The sequence below is a fragment of the Athene noctua genome, chromosome 4 (genome assembly GCF_965140245.1).
Source record: "Athene noctua chromosome 4, bAthNoc1.hap1.1, whole genome shotgun sequence".
In the NCBI taxonomy this organism is placed as follows: Eukaryota; Metazoa; Chordata; class Aves; order Strigiformes; family Strigidae; genus Athene; species Athene noctua.
The window spans coordinates 35,506,559-35,527,806 of record NC_134040.1 but is presented as its reverse complement, the minus strand read 5'-3'; the positions used below and the strand labels follow the sequence as shown (position 1 = coordinate 35,527,806).

Here is a 21,248-nt window from a genome sequence, read left to right as displayed (position 1 = left end):
GACTTCTAATTCGTTATAACCCTTATAGTCCTGCAGTAGCAAAGCATTTCTCACCCTGTCAATGAAGCAACCAACTTGCTTCAGAGTGTCAGCTCTGGGTTGCTTACATCCATGCCCTGATTACATACTGATCTCCACTGCACCTGCTCCACGTCCGCTGCACCTCTTGTGCCCCAACCATGTGAAGATGTAGAACCAATCTGCAAGAAGCAGAAAGTCACTGCATCAAAGGGCCTGGTATATTTTTGGTTTTTACAATCTTTCTGTGCACTATGTCGATGAAATTTCAAGTTCTATGGTTTATAGTCTATCTTAATTATCAAGCTATTACAGAGCATGCAGTTTTCCCTAGTGCTGTTTTAAAATCCCAACTGTGGCATTTTTTAATTCCACAAATCCACTACAGAAATGCTGCTGAGAAAACAATAGGCAGGGTGTTCTCCTTGCCAGCTTCCTACTAACAAATAAATTTATGACAGGAAAAAGGCAAACGTCCCTTTGGTGACAGCAGTGCCACGTGGTCTTCTCATGTCTGCCTGGGCCCCATCATCAGGGTGATAATCAGAGCCTGGCTGAGCTTAAGTGACTCCATCAGGTCAAAGCTCTGGCCAGAGAAGGCTGAGGCAATGCTGTCCTCGTGGGTGATGCAACCAGAGGCTACGGAGAGGGTTGTATTTCTTACTGGAAACATCTGCCTGTCACTTGGCATTTGAATGTGCAGTTGGAGGCTGCTGGTAGGCGCTTGTGTCATGGTAATGACTGTGACAGGCTTTTTCCATCTCTAAAGAGGAGATGGTTGTGACATTTGGTTTGAGTTCGGTTTTGAAGCCACTGAGTTCCCCTGCTTGAGCACAGGCAGGTAGGATGAACTGGGTGCAAGGCTGTATTTCTGATCAGCCCAGCAGTTAACGCTGTGTCCAGGCAGCACCGTGCAGCTCTGCTGACTGGTGCTGCTAAACCTGCTCGCAGCACCCGCCTCAGCAGCGCGCCCTGCCCTCCCAGAGATTGCCGCCAGCTTTGGGAGCGAGCAGAGCCAGCTCAGCCCTGCGGTGCGTCCCATGCTCTTACAGATGGGCTGGGTCCAGGTATCATTTTTTTGAAGCCCTTCTCCCCATAGCTTTGCACCGAGCTCCAGGGAGCACCTGACACCACTGTTTAGGGATCTGCACTCTGCTGCTTTTCCCCTTTTTTCAGCCAATGGAGAAATGATCCTCACTGGAGCTGGCATAAGGAAAATGTGTGTCCACCCAATGTGTGACAGCAGCTGACAAGGACCGTGCAATGCTATAACACTGTGCCATGATGCAAAGACCTATCTATACCTACCTGGAATCCTGTTTTCAGACCTGGCCACTGTGCCAGAAGGGCTGTGACGTCTTTGGTGTTTCCCCTGAAGTTTGTCAGAGGTCTGGAGCTGCTGCTTTATTACTCTGGAATTATAAGCAAGGGATAGTTTTAGCTTAGGAATAAGTTAGTAAGGAAAAGCCTTAAGAGACCAGCTGGTTTCAGGAAAGGATTAGTCATTAATATAGCATACAGGTACTTTCTTTTGTATATATAGTACGGGAAATTACAAACTAGAACAGCAGCAATAATGCAAACTTTTCCACCCTTTCTCTCAACTACTCTCTGCTGCCACTAACAAAAGGAAAGAAAACTAGAAGACTTGCATTGTATCTTGAAATTCAGTGACTATAAGGCCTCTTCCAAATGCAGAGGAGACCAGGCTACTGAGAGCCTAGTACCACCAGTTCCCATGCTTTCAAATGAGTTAGATGTCAGCAGTAGTACCTCAGTGCCTACCCAGAACCTTGTTTCACTTCTGAAGGACAGACTGTAAAGCAGGGCAGTCTGATGGAAACAGCACTTGGGGTCAGACTCCAAGCAAGATCAAATGGATCTGCAGAAACAGGATGCGGCAGTGTCACCTACGTGTTGGTGTATCTCCTTTAGTCATGGGACAGGACACAGCTTTGTGGTGTCCGGCAAGTAGAGTGGCCTAAGCACCAGCATGAACTCATTCAGCCATCAGACACACATTTATCTGAGGAGGAGAAGGACTAAAGGGCACCAAGTGCTCTTTTGCCCCTCCATCTTTAATAGCTTTCCTGCACCACAGGGCCATCCCCGGAAGAAAAGCCAGCCAGTCAGTGGGGTTGTTGCTCCATTCCTCTAGCCCTACTTGGGGCTACAAGCTGCCAGCAGTTTGTTCAGCATCCCGATGGCAGCTCTAATGTTGGCAAGAAATTGGACCCAAATTTCCATCTGTTGCGAGCAAGGAGCCGGTGGCAGGCAGCAGAATGAGCCTGGTGACAGTGGCCAGGGTTGTCTGAGAGTTCCAATCACCAGAGCAGTCTGCAGCGACGAGGCAGATCCAAGGAGGAGCTGGGAAGCCCAGGGAGAGGATTGGCTCCTGGCATGGATGTAGCGTAGCTCCATCAAGGAGCAGGGGTGACAACCTGGACTTAAATGCAGCTCCTGTGCTGGGGGACAGCCACGCATATTTAGTCCCCCATGCTGGCTCTGGTGGGCTTGTGGGGTGTTAATGGCTCCTCCTGGCAGGGCTGGTGTGTGGGATGCACCTTCCCAGCCTTTCTAGCAAAATTCTGCTTTTGCTGCCAAAATAACTGCCACGGAAGTGTGAGAGACAAGGGCACACTGCTCGGGGGTCAGGGACTAGAGGGAGCTGATGTGGCTTTGCTTTGTAAAGTTTCAGCATGGAAGGAGGGGGGGAGTGTGGGGAGGGTGATGGGACAAGCAACAGTCTGATCCTCCTGCACCTCTGCAAAGGAGCCCCGGGGTGTCCCACAAAAACCCCACGGCTTGCTGCTGCCCCCCGCCCCTGCTAGTTGCCTTTGTTTTCATTGTAGAAGCTTGGAGATTAAAAAAATTTAAAAAAATAAAAAAAATGGGTGGGATGTGAAGAGGAAAACTAATATGATTAAGGCAGGATTTGGGCACTGGCACAGAGCTGCCGTAGGTGGTGGGTATTAGCAGTAACAGCTGCTGCGCTTCCCATTAGAGGAAAAAGAGAAGAAGGTCGCTGAAAGGATGGGTGTGCGGCAGGCCGGGAGGGCAGTGGCGGCAGCGAGCCCGGCAGCCTCCGTGTCCCGAGGTAAGCGACGGCGGCACCGGCAGCCCCAGCCCGGGCGACCCTGGGGAGCGCGGCCCCACATGCGCCCCGCGCCCCAGCGCGGAGGGCACAGGCGGGAGCCCGGGGGCTGAATGGGAAACAGCGGCACAGCCTGGGAAACACCCCAGGGAAAGAGCTGCTGCTCAGGAGTCCTTGCGTCAGCTCCTGCGAGAAATCGGATCCAGCAAGGGAGGTTGAGGTGTGCCTCAAGGGGAGGCCGACTCCCCGCGGAGGAGGCACCCCGCCGCTGGTCCTGCAGCCCTGGGATATTTAGCGAAGGCTGCCGTGACTCCCACAAGCATCTTCTGGCGTGTAAAGTGGTTGGAGCGGCACGACGGTCGGCCGTGAAACCTTAACTGCATCCGTCTGCTCCCTGCTTCAGGCTGGGCACGACCTGCTTTGCGTGCAGTGGTGGTTTGTCAGTCAGCTGGCAAGTTTCAGAAGTGCTAGAGATGGAGGTGTAAGCTAGACCTCAGCCTCTGGTTTCCTTTGATTTATTTATATCTGCTTATTGACTAAACGTAATGAAAGCTAAGCCAGGAAAAGCTGCATGTTGAAAAGATGTTAGAAAGTGCTATGTTAAAAGCAGGCCTACCTGCCTTATAATACCCATTACAACAAATACTGCACACTTGTTCTCCAGCTTCACTTTCATTCTGAAAAATCAGAATAACACAGTACTCCAGCTAATCTGGAAATGTGTTTTCTGCCAGCCCGAGAGGTACTAAAGACACGGCATACCCAATATTAAACGTCAACCGTGTCAAGAACAAGTACTTGCTTGGATTAAAAACTGTAGAATAAGGAGAAATCTTGGTATTAGCCAAAACAGCTGCCCATTTATCTGAGGCTTCCAATGCTGACTTCAAAGACAGCATTGCTGCCATTCTGTCAGCAACAGCAACCCCTGACCAAGAAGGACAAGCCGAAATGCTGCTGAGCAGCCAGGGATGGGTCTGGTGGTCACAAACAGCCCAGCACCCCCCAGACATGACACGTGGGCTGCTAAAAGGCACTCCCGCAGGCCAGAGCGAGGGGCGTGCTGTCCCTGCGGGACACGGCTCCCCACCCACTGGGACAGGGCCTGCAACACCTCTGCAGGTCTAAGGGTAGATGTTTCCCCCATTGATCAGGTTGTACATTTGGGCTGGGAGTGGTGTAGTGTGCTGAATGTGGTTGTACAGAGCCTTTTTCTCCTTGTAAATGTCACTTTTTAGAGCAAATCTTCCCCGAACACCCTCTCCATGGGCAACTTCATAAGAAATGCATCCTCTTGTGGGGCCTCTCCCCTCCCAGCCTCAACAGTTTACTTCAAAATGTGAAATGCTGCAGATTACCTAGGCAGCTCCATGTGCCACAGAGATCATTTATTCTCCTCCGTTTAACGGCTTCGGGAAGGGCAGCTCTGGAGCTCAGCTCATTCAAAGGCGCCAGACGGGCTCACAGGCTGCTGAAGCCGCTGCCTGGAAATAAACCTGCTTGTTGCTTTCCACCGTAGGATGGAGGACTGCCGAGGAGCCCACATCACTGTTGTGGGCTGGGCGTACACAACCCTGTGCCTGGTCTCCTATGCAGCTGCTTTCTCGCACGGCGCGAGCCTCTCCGCCTGCGCCGACATGATGCCCAGGCACCTGAGAGTGCAGCTGCACAGCCCCAGCAACAACTACATTACTGTCCACAGCAACATGTCCTTCTACTCACCAGGTGACAGGGTTCCAGGTAAGGAACAGCTTCTCCCTTCTGCATTTGAAAAATACAGGATAACTGATCTCAAGAGATGGCGTTAATCTTTGTGAGGGCTGGGAAGAAGGATAACTGCTCCGAGTGAGCTATGCCACCTCCCTTGTCCTGAGGAAGTGAATGTATTTACAGGATTGTGTTTGCAGCACTTGGCCTAAGGTTTCTTAAATAATGGCTGGCTTCAGGTTTTCACCACATTGCAGACCAACTGTTTGCAGCTGGTAAGTTTGGATGCTTTGGGTGGGATTCATTTATCTCAGCTGTGCCTCAACCATACCGGACCTCGTTACCTGCGATGGCGCATGAGAGGCACCTCCAGAGGGTGAAGTCGCCTTCCCTGCTCCTCTGCACTGCACGAAGGGGTCTGGGCAACTCGCCTGACTCTTCGGACAAGTGGGCAGCATGCCCCGTCCCCATCACCGTTGCTCCTGAGGCAGATGCAGATAGAGCTGAGAGGCAGCACTCCCCAGCCTGGCTGCTTGCCTGCTCATACCCATGCAAAATAAAACCTCTCCGAGGGCAGCGTACAAGCTTATGCATATATATAGGGTGATACCCAAACCTTCCTTAAAAATGGCTGCATGCTGCCTAACGCAATGTGGTTAGTGGCTTATAATCAAGGGCAGGGGGGTAAAAAAGACTCAAGCAAGTTTTGTGTGCAATTACACATGCAAAGTTAAAGTCTGGCCTCCTGCATCCAGCATGTCTGTCCAAGACAGACCAAGGGAAGACAAACACAGTAAGATATTTTTGTTGTTGTTGCACAGAATTTTCTTTTGGTTTCAGTGCTCACACTAGAAACTCCATTGCAAACACCTGACCCTGTAACTATGAGGCAAATCCCTTCATGTCCCGTGTTTTGTCTTGCAGTGACAGTGAGGAGCACCCGGGATTTTATGGGCTTTTTGCTTCAAGCTCGCAAAGTGTCTAACAATGAAATTGCTGGCACATTTGTCTTCATCCCTCCTGGTTCCAAGCTGCTGACTTGTTTTGAAGATGGCGACACCGTCACCCACTCAGACAAGTCACTGAAGAGAAACCTGTCCTTTGTATGGAAAGCACCAGACCAACCCATTGGAGACATCAAATTTTTGTAAGAACATGTTGGTTCCTAACCAAAATTTGTGTCTTCTCAGTTAAAGGCCTGGCTTTATTTTTCCATTGTATTTGTCCAGCACAGTGGTTTATATATCTCGAACCCCATATAGCTAAATACTTAATCAAACGCAGCAACAGTATCCCAGCTGGTATATAAATCACCATTTATATCTGCTGGGTAGTGCTGCTTTTTATTTACATGGTCACTATTTTCTCAGAATAAATACATTGAAAGATGACAGCCTAAGCGCTTAGGAAATAGAAATATTAAGGCATAAAGAGAGAACTGTAATCATGTTGCCTGTCTTTTTAAATAACGTAGTCCACAGGACTTCCCTGCCTACAGAATAATCTTGTATATCACTACTTAAAAAAAAAAAATAAATTAAAAATGAGTGGTTTTAAAAACAGTTAAATGTAAACAGAATTATTCACGGTAGGAAGAAGAAAGTGAGCACTGGGTCAACACTTGACATCTCTGCACCAATGTCCCAAACTGTCCGAGTACTTTGGTTCTGATTTGGAATGAAATTAAACGTCTTCTAACTGGATGTCTTAGAGGAAGCACAGTGACTTTTCATTTTGGAAGAGATTATATTGTCAAGTTTTGACTTTACAAAACCACTTAGAAGCTGCTTGGCCAGATCCTTGGCTGCTTCCCAAAACATAAGCGTTCTGGTGAGCGCCGTGGTTTGTGCATCTCATTGTGATTCAACACAAATTCATTGAAACAGAAATATTGCTGCTTGGCATTTTGAATTTTTGCCCATTGTTTTAGATTGGGAAATACTATTAATCAAACATAAAACTCAAGCAACTGAATAAACCCAACCCAAACCCGACACATATTCCTAGCTACCTGTTTTGAAGCTTCCTTCATCCTCTGGATTTTGACCCTCCAAACTGATTTCTGATAGCTTCTCCCTTTTTTCCCTACCAAGGCACCCAGAAAAACTCCTTGTTAGGCTTAAAAATGCCTCATAAGGGTCATCTGGCACAGGCAGACCCGGGTTGGTTTCCCCTTAGCTAATTCTCAGAAGCAGCTGAGCAATCTGAACTGAAATTGTCCTAAAATCTCCAGCTTAAATAAGATTCTCCGGGTGAACAGTTAAAGGTTGGCCAATGCAGTTTTGGCACCTGCCAAAAAGCAGAGGGTTAGGCAGGCTCAAATATCAGACGGCTGAGAAGACAGACTTTTTTCTTTTTTCATACCTATTCTGCTCTTTGTACAAGTTACATTGACTTGTTTTAATTAGTAAATACCATTGATGTTTCCCTGCCTACGGAAGATTATAAGCAGAGCTAGTCCAAGTTTTCCAAATGAACGTCTATCAACACAGCAAATATAATAGCTTTTTTTTTTTTTTAATTTAAGTTCCCACACTTTTTTTGGCTGATCTTAATTATGAGTGGTGACTCTTCACCCCATATTGGGACCCGGTATCTTGTATTTGTAACACAAAATGTGTGATGGTCTAATCCTTTAAAATACTTTTCCGTTGCTTCTGTCTTCAGATCCTTGTGATTAGCTAAACAGTCGGGTGTTTTGTTAATTCTGTAAAGCCAGTAAATTCTTCCCTAATTATGTTTTAACAGCATCTCCATAGTCCAGTCATACTTTGTTTACTGGGCAAAGATCGAATCTGCTATTGTGGCTCAGCAAGGGAAAAACAAAACACTTGCTGGCAGCAGCAAGAAGCTTGACCCTGTAACTCCCATGCCCTCGCAGGGACCAGCTGACCCACACCGCACAGGTATGGCAAGCAAAGGTAGGGGTTTCTTACTGACCGCTTCCCACAGAGTAGTTTTACCGCTTATTCCGGGCAAGCGTTGAACACAAGTGACCCAAACAAGCTGGAGGGATTCATTTAACTCCTGTGGCCGTCGGGGAGACCAGCAATGGCTGTGGCCAACTCCTTGAAGTGAGGGCATGGGTCAGCATTCAAGGTGATGGAGCCAGCTTCAAGGAGGGTACCAGAAGGATAAACAGGGTTGCCAGATGTTACGATTTCAATGCAAACCTTAAAATGCAGAGTACTTGACCTAAAACCTTAGCTCCTGAAGACAATCAAGTGCAGTTAGCAATGCTGTCTAAATAAAGGAAGACGTTTGTTTCTAAATGTGACTATTGCCCTTCACATATGTGTTTAGTTGTATTTATGTGGCCTTTGGTCTGCAAAAGGCTCCAAGAATTTTCTTATACCCAAATCAGGTGGGTGTCTCAGCATTTTTGGCATGGCACCAAGACTGAGTTTTAATTATCTTACTTGACCATAATTTAGGCAGTGGGCTTTGCTGCTTTACTTTCCATCTGGGTTCCCACTTCAAATTAAGTGGCATGAAAATAAAAAAAAAGTCACTATTACGATCCTTCCTGGCAAGCATTCACACCAAGAGGGATTTGAAATAAACAAACCAAAGGCAGTAGACTTCTGCTCCTCTCTCCCTGCTTCTTGTTTTGTCTCCCTGCTGGACAAGGTCCCACCTCACCCGTGGCTGCCACCGGCTCCCCCCTGCAACCCCCCATACCACCAGCCAGCCCCACCGACATCGCAGCAACGCCGGCACCAGAGACAGGTTTTGGTGTCGGGTCCCACGCCCGTCTCATGGCTGAGCTGAAGCAGCTGGCTTGGCCTTCGCAGGCTGTGTCCGGCGGGAGCAGTGAGCCCAGAGGCCAGGGGCTGGAGACATCCCTCCCCACCCAAGAACCCAGCACGGCAGACCCCTTGCAAGGTTTCCTCTCCCGAGACGACACCTCCAGCTACAGCACCTCCAAGGGGTAAACTAGGCGGTGGGAAGAGTTATTTCTCCAGCCCTTCTGGGGATGGAAAATAGCACTGGTTTTCCAGCAGATGAGTGAGGGTCTGTGTAGGAAGGTATCTGTGGCTGGGGGGGGCAGGCAAGAGGGTGTTTGCTTCAGGAAATTTTGAGAAATAATCCTTTGGAGATTGTATGTGACAGACAGTGACAGGGAGAAAATCCGAAACACTTAAAAACCTGACCTTGAGCTGCTCAGCCTAGCAGAGGACTGGCCAGATGACTGAAAAATGTGATTTAAAAACTATTGACTGCTAGAATATTTTTTTAAAAGCACGTGCAAATATGCAGTGAAAAGGTGAACACAGCAGGCGTATTTCTCTGTCCGCAGGGAAAAGGAGGAAAGAATTCAAAGCAATTATGAAATCTGGGCTTGAGGATATCTGCTCAGAAGTCTTAGAGGGTTTGGGCCACATGAGCTTTCATGCAACATTTCATATTGTGGGTGAAAATGATGGGGATAGGAATAAATGATATTTTATTAAAAATACAGCTCTGTACAGCCCTGTGGTGACTGCGTGCATCCCGAGGCTGCTCTAGGGAGCAGGATGCTTCTCCAGTGGAGCAGAGCCAGGGACTCCCGCGTGAGCGGCAGCGACATGCCTCACTTACTAACCCTGCCTTTCCTCTCTCTGTATCTTAGAGCTGAAAGCATTGCCAGCGCTGCCACCCCACACTTGTGTTTGGTGTGTAAAGAAGACCGGCAGGTAAGCAACAGGGACGGGGAGGATGACAAAAAGGTCTAAGACAAGATGAGGATAAAACTGCTCTACTACATCACAGCACCAAGCAGCCCACATAAGTCTCATAAGTGACTAAAACTACATTTGAGACTGTTAAAAGAATTTTAGGGTTTTTTACTTTAACTGTCAATTGGGTTTTATACCTCTTTTTTGTTTTCCTTTTGAGCTCGCTGCCTGGGTTTTTATGAACCCTGCTGTAAAAACAAACCAAAACAACTTTTCCATATGACTACACGGCTACAGGCTGCTCGATGTGCCTTGGCTGGAAACACAAGTTTTATTCCCATGGAAGGCTGAGATCTTCCTCTGCAGAGGTGCTGGATAGGTACCAGCCATGGCATTCACCAGAGGTCGAAGACTTCATCTTTCCTGGGGACGGCCAAGGAAGCTGTGTGCTTCCTGAGGGCAGGGTCAGCCTGGGAGGATGGACCAGAAAGGCAGAGGTGATGGTGGTGGTGATGGTGGGGTTAGCCACAGGCATGGGGTGCACCCACCAGAGACAGCTGGAAGACAAGGAGCTGGCAGACGGGATAAGCAGGTGGGAGCGCCTTTTGGGAAGGGGTGACCTCAGGAGAGGAAGCCCAGAAAGGTGTGAAAGGACCACAGCCTCAGGGGAGAGGGGTGGCTGTACAGATGGAAAGAGATGTGGGAGCTAGAAAGGGCATGCAAGGAATTAGGTAGAAAAAGAAAAGGACAGCAAGAGGAGGGAGAGAAACTGGAGAATACCAGGGCTGCAAGGAGAGAGGAGAATGGTCAGGTGGGAATTAGTGGAGAAGATGGAAAGCAGGGACAGCTTAGAAGCATGGGGTACAGAGTTAGCAGGGCAAGCCCCATACGCAGGGGATGAAGAGAATGAAAATACAAGGAAAATAAAGAACTAGATCTTGGTTTCAGGATGCCACAGGAGTAAGAGGAGTAATCTCACAGAAAATAAAAGAGGAAGGGGCCGTATGGCAGAGAATAAGGCAGAAATATTCAGGAAGGAGCAGAGGATAGAGAATGAGTCGAGTCGTGTAACATGAGCATCTGGTGTAGCCATGGAGAGAAGAGGAGAAATGGCAGAAGATGGTAACCAAAGGAAAGGAGGAGTTATTGCACAGGGCAAGACCAGAAAAGCATAACGAAATAAAAATGTTGAGAAATTAGGAAAGAAAGGAGAACAAAAGTACAAAAAGAAAGGAGAAATGAGGTGAGATAGGGCAAGGCAATTCCATTTTCTATCTCGAAGTCCCAAATACTGCAGTATATCCCTACAGTATGACCTTTGCATTTTGAGGGTAAGTGATCCAAACACATGCAATCCTAACTTTGTCAGCCAGCTACTTTACAGTTTGCAGTTCAGCCACTGAAATTCTTTTATTTACTACTGTATCTTACTAGCACCTTCAGAAACTGTCTCCTCCACAAAGGATGCTCTGACCCTCCCCTACTTTGCTTCACAGCTTGCCAGGGCTCTTAGCTCAGCTTTGTGCTCCTGTCACATGGCCTTCCCAGCAAGCTTTATAAATCGCTAAGGATGGTAGAGGGTGAGAGTTTCTTTGGTGTAATTAATGGATGTGTGAAAAAGCCTGCTGGGCTGGACACACTGGAGAAGAGCCAGCTACTTGAGGGCCAGGTACAAATCTCAGTGGAGCCAAAGAAAGAACTCCAGTACATTTTTCAGGTTTTGGATGGGGATCCAGGTGCACAGTGGGAATGGAAAAATTCATTGGGGGCCTCCTAAATTGTATGATTGTTTCACAGTTAGCCTTGGATGACTTCTGCAGCAAAGCCTGGGCTGCAGAACTGGCATGGAGTGGCTATCATTTTGGGACGGGTAAAATACAGTGTGTGGCAGCAGGCAGAGCCCTGAGGAACAGCGGCACTCAACAGTCATTCCCACTAAAGTGGGTGGTTAAGCAATGCTGAGTAGCAACCAGTTTCAAACTGGCTGTGTAGACTGAGAAAGCAAGATGGGCTTTGGGGAGAGTTCACAAGTTGTACATACTGCCCCAAAACCGCTGATGTCAGAAGCCATCCCAAGCCTCCTGGGTACCTCCACTCCATGGTTCGATCCACAGCCTCAGCAGGGCAATGCTGAATCCCAGTGGGACCAGTGTGACCCTAAACACGAAGCTTGGCCAGGAAGATCACACCTGTCCTTTCAGCATGACCCTGGCATCACTCAAGGTGGGAACTGTGATAACGATGCCTGGGAAAAATGCCACCGCCACCACAATGGGAGTTGTAGACCTTTCCTTAGGCAAAGCAGTGACCTTCCTCTCCGCTTGTGCCCTTCACCTCTCCCCCTCCAGCCTGCTCTGCCTTGCCCCACGGGGACTAGCTCCCAATGTCTTGTCCCTCCCATGGCAATCCCAGTATGGATGGAACAGGGCTGAATGCTTCATTTTCTAAAAGCTACTGAGTAATCTGGGGATGGAGCAGGGTTATTCCAAGGCCAGGGTGACACCTGGATGACAGAAATACAGAGCTCTACCACGACACAGGTAGTGAGAACCTAATCAGCCCCATTCTCTTCCCTCACTGCACATCTCATCCTGTTTTTGCTTTTGAAGGCCAGTACCGAGAGCGGGGCCGTCTTGAAGGCCTCCCAGCATGCGACAGCGTCTCCTTCTGCCCTGCACGGACACGCTCACCTGGGGGACACTGCTGCAACAATCGCCTGGTTTGGCGACACCAACGCTGCCGGCAATTTGTCACTGGCTTCAAGGCAAATGGCAGAAAGAAAGCCGGGACCGCAGCCGGAGGAGGAGGGCGCCAGGGGCGAGGAGGCAGCAGTGGGTGGGAACACCCCACCATGGGTGACCAGACCAGCTCCCAAATCCGCTGTTCCTGGGAAAGGGGAAGACCCTGGCAGAGGGACCCGACTCCTGGCAGCCCAACTCGGGATCCTCCTGGTCTGCACCGCCGCCCTGGGCCTGGCGCTGGCAGCTGCCGTGCGCTGTGTCTGCGCCCAGCACTGCCACAAGCGGACAGAGGTCTCCTTCAGCGAGCCCGACCCCGACGTCATTGCTGTCAGAGAAAACGGGGAGGTGATGTGCTTCCGAAAGATCCGGGAGAACAGCTTCGTCCTGGTGCAAGCCGAGTACAACTGGGTCAGCCCCTCAAGCAGCGGGAAGAAGACAATCATCAGCAGTGCTACAGTGGCCGGTGTAGGAGAGGACGGACCAGACTGCACAGCACAGGTCATAGCAAGCTGTAGTGGAGTTCCCTTACATGCCGCCATTTAGGCAAACAAACTCAAAGCAGCCAGTTCAGACAGAGCTGTTAGTCAAAATTATCTAAGCTACAGCTGCTAAGAAAATAGAAGTTGATAGATCGTTCAGTGTGTTACACTCACCGCAATTCATATTGTATATCTGCTCATTAGCTGTCACTGCAGCCATGACATACGCTTCCTCTGTTGCCTTAAGGGTGTAGCCAAAAATAGAAATTCTTCCTCTGCACTGTAGTGTTGTTTCCTGTTTAATCTCAGCAAAAGTTTCTAGTTTTATATTTCTTTCTAGGAACTAGAAATCCCTAGTATAAACCCAACAATTTTCATTTATGAGCTACAGGTTTGATTCTGTACACTTGGTATCTCTCAGTTGACAAAATATTTGCCAGTAGATTTTAAGTTTCAATCTGAAAATAAAAAGGAATTAATTCATTAGTGGAGAACATTGATTCAAAGAACGCTGAATTGATCTATGGGAACAAAACACAGGGTGGCGGACACAGCTTTCGGGGAGAAACATTCCTCCTCATCAGGTGCAAATGGAAGAAAACCTTTCCTGTCCATTTGCACCTGATGAGGAATCTTGTTGAAGCCCGACAGCCACCATTTACTTAGTCTTTTACTTCAAGTCAGCTCAGTAACACTCTGCAGAAACATGCACTGAGAAGTACCCTTCCTAGGTCACTTTGGAGATCCCCAGCAAAGGCTGTGTGGAAAGTTAAGAGCATCCTCGTGCTCTGAGGTTGTGCAAACTTCTCTCCATGTGGTTTTCTGCAGGAGGCCACTAAAACAGCCCTTGGAAAACATGAAGGTCCTTGACACCTTCTAAGAAGGAGAGGTGATGACAGAAAGGATAAAGGTTTATTTTACTGCACTTTGAAAGAGCCAGAAATAGGTCTGATAATGATATTCTTAAGATGTACGTTTTAGAGCCCTTCAGAGAGCAGGAGTCATCTCTTCTGGTGTCCTTTTCCAAGGTGGAGGGGCTTAGATGGTCCCCAAGCTGTGTAATGGGGGACAGACTTAAATTTTAGTGCTGCAGCTTATTTCACAGCCCACAGCAACCCCCTTGAGCTAAGCCAGTAATGACAGGACCCTGATGGCTCACACATCCTCCCTGGTGACAACTTCCCCCTCTGTCAGGAAGGCCCTGTGGCCACCTCCAACTAGCTGGCCATCTTCATGCTTGACAGTCAGTCAAAGATCTGCTCTCACGTCCTCCCTCACCTTGCCATTGACTTCAGAGGAGACAAGAGGGACGTAGATGCGTTCACCTATCCAAGCCCCTGCAGTGTGATGAACATGGCGCATCTTTTGCTAACAGTGCCTTCTCTTAGCATTCAGAAAGAGCTAGTTTCTGACCATTGTACTGTGATTAGTGATGTAATGCTTTGCACTACACACATGGCCCAGTTTCTGTCCAGTTAACTTCTAGGCCTAGCAAGCCTAGAAAGAAGTGTACCTTCTTACCTTTCTGGTAAGAAAAGAAGTGTACTCACAAATGCAGCTTGCAGAGATGAGCTTGATGGTCTTAACCACTGCCCTTTGATGAGAAGGGTGGCCGCACCATGGCCGCTCCCTTCCACTTCCACTCCCTTTCACTGCTGTAATTGAAAGGACATTTATTTTAGGCTCAAAAGGATGCTAGGTGAATGATTCTATGTTCAGTAAATTGAGCTTAAGCGATACCTACTAGGAGGTCTACAGGTTTTTAAGTCCTGGTTTGTAAGTCTAGACACCTACAATGGAATTCCTCTCCTGTGTCACGTGCCTTAGAAAGAAAACACATTTCTGTAACCCAGTGTAACTGAACTGTGTAGTGACTGAGGCAGACTGCATTTAAGTCATTGTTAATGCAGCCAAAAAAATCCTAATTAACTGAGAAAATAGGTCAACAAAATCTTAAATATTTAAAGAACTATCACATATTATTTTAAAAAGTGTCTTATGATGGCATAGCTGTTTATGAATAAATTACAAATACCTATGGCCCCTTCCACTATCTCTCTAGGTTTAATGTGGCCAGATTCTATAGCTATAAACCTATAACCTTCCCCTCCCCAGCTCTTTTTCCACGACCCAGCACCGCTTCTTGCCAGGCTGACAAGTGAAGGCCTCATGGAGGTGTCTGATGAGGATAGCAGCACTTCAACACCACTCTCCCTTCTGCCAGACTCTGCCTTCTGTTAAATTTATGCAGTTCCAATATTATTATTAGTAAAACCAGTAATGGTGAGCTCTGAGAGACACAGATCCTTTGAATTAGTAATGAGTTTTCCTACTTTGCGGACTTGGCTGAGACCTAAAGTGCTTGTGTTTTTTTTCTTGACTTCTGAATGATGTTTCGTTTATTGTAGTTGCCATGACAAGAGGGATGGAGGTTTTACCTCTTATTAAGGCTGGTAAAAACATGGGCACTGATTAATTTATTAAAAGCCCCAATCTTAAGTTACTCACTTTGTATGGAAATTCATCTGTGGTCATGTTTCAAACAGATTTAGGAGAAAAAAATGACAGAATTAGGAAAAGAAAGGCACCAACCATTCTAATATTTACTGGAGGGACAAGTGAGACTTGCCATGTTTCCCTCTCCAGGTGCAAGGCTGTGTTGGCCACAGAGGTTCTGCTGGAATCATGGGATCTCAGTTCCTCCAGCACGGGTCAGTCTGCAACCGTCAGTGGCCCACGCCTGGGCTGCCATCCCTCAGCAAAGGGACAGGGCTTTTTATGTTCAATAAGTTGAGCTTAAGCACTACCTACTAGGAAGTCTACAGTACAAGTCTAGTAAAGTAAAAGTCTAGACACTTACAGTTTGGTCACAATTACTGACCAAAGGTGTGGAAAGCAGCTCACATTGAGCTCTGATGCACACCTATCCTGAGTCTATCTCCCCAACAGTTAAACAGGCATCAAATGAAGTTTTGGCAGTAAACCCCATGACTTAAATCCTCTGATGCCATTAAGATGCTCGAGCTATCCTAACCAAAAAAAAATAAATTTAGAAATAACTAACTTGCATACAAGTGTGCCTGTTCATCATGCCTTTACTTGCATACTCATTTTCCCATCTCGTGTCACTGTGATTCCTGCTTTCCCTCTGCTCCACAAAAATATAAACCACTGCCCCATAACCATCAGTCCAGCATGCTGAGTGTATAACACCATCACTGATTCTTGCCACTTTCCCATCGTATCTGAAATCGGTTTGGTTTTGTCCATCATCAAGCCCTTCCATAAATCTGTTCCCCCTCTGCTTTGGAGATGTTGTCTCATGCAATGCTGTATCTGCTCTATTAACCCCAGCTGCAGTTAGCAGAGGATGGTAGCCCTCTGATATTAATACATCAGTGGCACTAAACGTAATGTGGTGAGGCGATGCCATTGGCCCAAAGCTTGGTTAACTCATCATGGACGTTTCATGCATTGGTTGAATTATGGAATCACAGAATCATCCAGGTTGGAAAAGACCTTGAAGATCATGCAGTCCAACCATTAACCTAACACTGACATTTCTCAACTACAGATCCCTAAGCACTATGTCAACCCAACTCTTAAACCCCTCCAGGGATGGGGACTCCCCCCCCCTGCCCTGGGCAGCCCATTCCAATGCCTCACAACCTGTTCTGTAAAGAAATACTTCCTAATATCCAGTCTAAATCTTTCCTGGCACAACCTGAGGCCATTCCCTCTTGTCCTATGGCTTGTTACTTGGTTCAAGAGACTCATCCCCAGCTCTCTTCACCCTCCTTTCAGGGAGCTGTAGAGGGCGATGAGGTCTCCCCTCAGCCTCCCTCAGACTAAACACCCCCAGTTCCCTCAGCTGCACCTCGTACCATGTGCTCCATGTCACTAGTAAGCAAAAAAGCCAGACAGGTACTGATTTGGTCAGCTCCAGAATGGGTGACAATAGTCACAGGAGAAGGCACAAGGCCCTGTGGGCCCAGCTCTCATGGTCAGCAGGGACGGGCAAGCTCAGGCTCTCAGCAGAGGCAGTGGTGCTCTCCCCAGAACAGTGCGGGAAGAGGTCCCAGGCATTACTGAGATCTGGGTGGGTGGCTTGGCCAGCTCTTTTGGCACGGTTTCTGCAGCTGCTTAAGATCACACAAACCACAGGAGGCAAAGCAGCAAGGCCAGGAACCCAGAGAGTAAAACATTCAGCACATCCTCCAGCAAACTGAGGACAGAGAGATAATGCCTGGGTGCCTTTTTGAGGGGTGAGGATTCATCACCTCCCTCACCCCTGAGGGTCTGCCCCTGCTTTAGCCAGCAACCTGGCAGAGCTGCAGAAGCCTGTAGTATTTATTCACTTAGATTTAAATAACAATGAGAAATGCCCGTAAAAAAGATGAGGAGATGCTCTAATGATTCCTGGAACATTCAGCTGCAAAAAGACAGCTTTTTACTAGCAAAAACCAGTGACAAAGCAGTGACCCGGCCTGCCAGGCTGGTGGACAGCAGAACAAGCCCCCTTGCTCCTCCTGGCAAGCCGGACCCGCTCCGCTGCCCCAGCCACGGTCTCAAGGCCCAGTCTGCCAGCCATCACATCTGGACAGCTCTGCAGGGCTCCCTTCCCTTCCTCCCCATCCCATCCCTCCTGCCAGCTCCTCTGAGGCACCACATCACCTACAAGAGGGCAGAGAAGGACCTGGGGAGTCACGACTGCCCTTGGACCACAAGCTGCTGAGGATCTCTCCCGCCTCCCCCACCCCACTTCCACCAAATCGTTTCTCTTTTGCAGGTCTCCTCGCAGCAGCCCTCTTTCCTCATTAGCACGTGTGCAACTCTCAATAAAGCATTTTGTTACATGATGTATGAAGGATCGTGTCTCAGACCACATTTTACTGTATATTTAAGTGCGTGTTTTGCTGATTTACTGCTGTTCTAGAGAATGTCTCCCTTCCTGAGCGGGGCAGGCCCATAAAGGATATATCAGCTCTGACTAATGATTATTAGTACATCCCAAGGTTATGTACCACAATCAAATAACATGTAGGAGGGAAGAGAGACTCCAGCTTACTCGGCTGAGGACAAAGATCACCGATAGTCTCTTTGAATCTTCAGATTGCAATATCCATTACAGATGGGCACCTTCTAATGTCAAAGTCTAATTTGTTGTTGAGAAAATGTGTCACTATTTCAAAGGCGAGTCAAAGATCAGACTGGCTGTATATCAGCGTGCGCTGATGTACATTAGGAAGCAATGGACAGGTACTGAGAACGTTCGGCTGCTGGTACGGAGGGAAAGGCAGGAGATGGGACTTGCTGCTCTTTATTACGCGAAAGTGGAAAAAAAATTAACCCAGCCAAGCAACGCGCCCCCAGGAATTCCCAGTGCCTAAGGCAGCGCCAACACCGCGGGCAGACGCGTGAACCGCGACCTCTCACCGCAGCAACAGCCTGGTGAGAAGGGTCGGGGACGCAGCCGCAAGCGGGCGACGCCTCGGCGGGGAGAGCGCGGCCTCGGCCGCCGGTGCCTGCCCGTCGCCTTCCCCGCGAGAGGCGCCATCCTGCCGGGCCGAGCGCGTCCCCGCGCCGCCGGCAGGGGGCAGGCTTGCCCCGGCGATGGCGGCGGAGCGCGGCCCCGCCGCCCGCCCCCTACCGCCGGGGCCCAGGCCCGGCAGCTTCCTCCCCGCCGCGCGCTGCGCCCGGGCGCCGCCATCTTCTCACGGGGCGCGCGAGGCGGCTGCCCCGCCGGGCACGGCTCCGCCTCCGGGCGTCAGCGGGGCCGGAGCGGGGGGGAGCCGGCACCGGGCACCCCGCCTGCCCGGGAACCGCCGGGGCTAGGGCACACACACCCGGACTGACAGACCTGCTGACACACACACACACACGGATGGACAGACAGACAGACACCCGGACAGACAGACCTGCTGACATACACACACACACACACGGAAGGACAGAAAGACAGACACCCGGACAGACAGACCTGCTGACAGACACACACACACACACACACACATGGACAGACACACACACTGACAGACACCCGGACAGACAGACCTGCTGACAGAGACACACACACACACCCGGACGGACACCCGGACAGACACACACACTGACAGACACACTTGGATAGACAGACAGACACACACCCGGACAGACAGACACACCTGGACAGACAGACATGCTGACAGACACACTTGGACAGACAGACAGACAGACACCCAGACAGACACACACACCCAGACAGACATGCTGACAGACACACTCGGACAGACAGACACACACACACAGAAGGACAGAAGCAACGTGCAGAAGCTGAATTCTGTTGGCAGCCGGCGGCCAGCCTGGCTGCAGCCCATCACCTGGGGCAGGGAAGAGTGGAGCGGTTCCTCCATAGGCACCAGTTACCTCCAGTCCCCAGCTGCGGCCCAGTTGCCAAATCCCCGATAAAGCCAAGGGTGCAGTGACACAGCGACTTGAGGGAACCAACTCACAGATCCCTCGAGGCGAAGGATCCTGGCTCAACAGCTCTTGTGTAATTTTCTGAACTGAAAAAAAAAAAGTGCCCAACACAACCATCGGTCCAAATTTTTCAAGTCAAAGGCCTGATTTGAGTTTTGATTTTCAGAGGACAACTATCACATTTTTAAAGCAATAATACGCAGAAAAGATGAACAGCACACTTGGTGATCTGCGTGATTTATTTGGCCAAGCAAATTAATAATAATTTTTATCTGTTTGTCAGTGGGAATTTAATGTAGGTTAACAAGTCATTGCGAGTTTTCTTCAGATGTAAGTCTGTTCCAAACAGAACAAAAAAGATGAATTTGAGAAAAAAGCTTAATAAAGTCTTCTTTAAATGAAAACCACTCAAGGCTTGACTGTTAATCAAAAGAACACTACTTACCTTACTCAGCATCTTGAAACCAGAATCTGGCAGCAAGTTTTAAAAAGAAACCCTTTTCTCTTTCTTTACAGTCATCATTTATAACAGCTGAATTATTGGCTATAAATACTCTTTTCCTTCTGCTAACGTATTGTGCTTCTGGGATTGTTCAGAACAAACATTCTGTTGCCAAGACAATAAACTCCTAAATTGGGGCTTCTGAAAAAAAATTTCAAGCACAGTCCAAGCAGCAGCTATTCAAAGAATACCACTGTGCCATCTTAACAAACTCAAGTTTTATTTTCACAAGTACTGAAAAATACCGAAATTTCTCACTGAATTTATTTTTTTAAACATAGGAAACTGCTGCTTTTGCAATACATGGGCACATTATTTTTGTATATACCAAAGCTAAAAATTCAAATGGGATGAATTAGCAGAGTTAGAAGTAAAGATCTTGACAAGCAAAATACGTTTAAATGCACGTAGAATATTATAGAACATAGAAGATAATGGTTTAATATCCATCCTGTTACACATGGAGAACAGTTTTTCTACATGTAATATGCACCTTAAAAAAAAAAAAAAGCGACCTAAAAGTCTTCCAAAAAACTGGTACTGGCAAGATTTGAGTTTTCTTGCTTAAACAATGTCCTGATAGATACTTTAAATGAGATTATTTGGGAATATTGGTATGCAGTAGTATAGCTATATACCACTCTTTATGCCCTTTATCATCAGAGAGGTTACACGTTAGTGTTATGCATCACAAATACGTGTTACTTAATCAGCAACATGATAAAAGTCAGGCTCCACAGCCTGCAGTGCTTTTATTCTGTTCCCCTGACTCACACAAAAATCTCACATATCACAACTCGGCCCTGTTTTTATGTTGGAGGGGCCAGAAAGAGGGGAAGTTTGCAAGCACCGGGTGGCAAAACCCCCAGGGCCCTGGGGAAGTGCTGCTCCCACGCTGCTGCTCACAACGCTGCCAGATTTGGCTCCAGCTTGGGGAGAGATCTCTGCCTGATGCTCACAGACAGCCGAGCTGAAAAGATACAGGCTTCCCGTGTTAACACTCCGTGAGCTACATCAAATAGAGTTAGCATATTAGCTGGCTGAAATTGTGTCATGCTCTTATTTTTAGTATGCTATTATGCCTCTGGGATATATTTTATTTATCAGGGAATTGGACCTAACCAGATGTTGCAGCAGTTTTCTAAAGGGGGCTGGCTTTAGGCAACATGCAGTGAGGTACCTGAAAGACTACACGTGTGTGTTTTGGGGAAGGGGCAGAACGAAAGCGTGAGCCATGCAGATATACACACATCTTTTTTAGTCCCGAGCCACTGTTTGGAAATCACAGGTATTTTTTCAGAGAGAGTGATCCAAAATATTTCACTGAAAAAAAAAAATTTTGCCATAAAGAAAAATAGTGAGGTTCTCCCAAAATTTCTCATCATTTAAAGCAATATTATGAAACAGAACAAGTGAGAATTTGCTGAAGAACTTGACAAAACATATCACACAGTACTATGGGATTGCCCAAAGGACCAACAGCAACTATAATGGGTACAGGGGTGAGCTGCAGGCCCACGTGCACATGGGCGTTCCCATCCAGGGGAGCTGTGAGTCCTAATGAGGAACATGAGAACTGTAATTTTTACG

General features: G+C 48.1%; 1 protein-coding gene across 1 annotated transcript; it reads left to right on the top strand.

Moving 5' to 3' along the window:
• The first annotated feature begins 3,005 nt into the window (after positions 1–3,005).
• On the top strand, positions 3,006–13,107 carry REELD1 (reeler domain containing 1). Its single transcript, XM_074903864.1, has 7 exons — positions 3,006–3,115; positions 4,632–4,852; positions 5,744–5,966; positions 7,568–7,725; positions 8,450–8,750; positions 9,432–9,495; positions 12,087–13,107. Exons 2-7 carry the CDS (start codon positions 4,633–4,635, stop codon positions 12,759–12,761), a joined length of 1,641 nt encoding a protein of 546 aa, XP_074759965.1. The 5' UTR covers positions 3,006–3,115; position 4,632; the 3' UTR covers positions 12,762–13,107.
• The last annotated feature ends 8,141 nt before the right edge of the window (positions 13,108–21,248 follow it).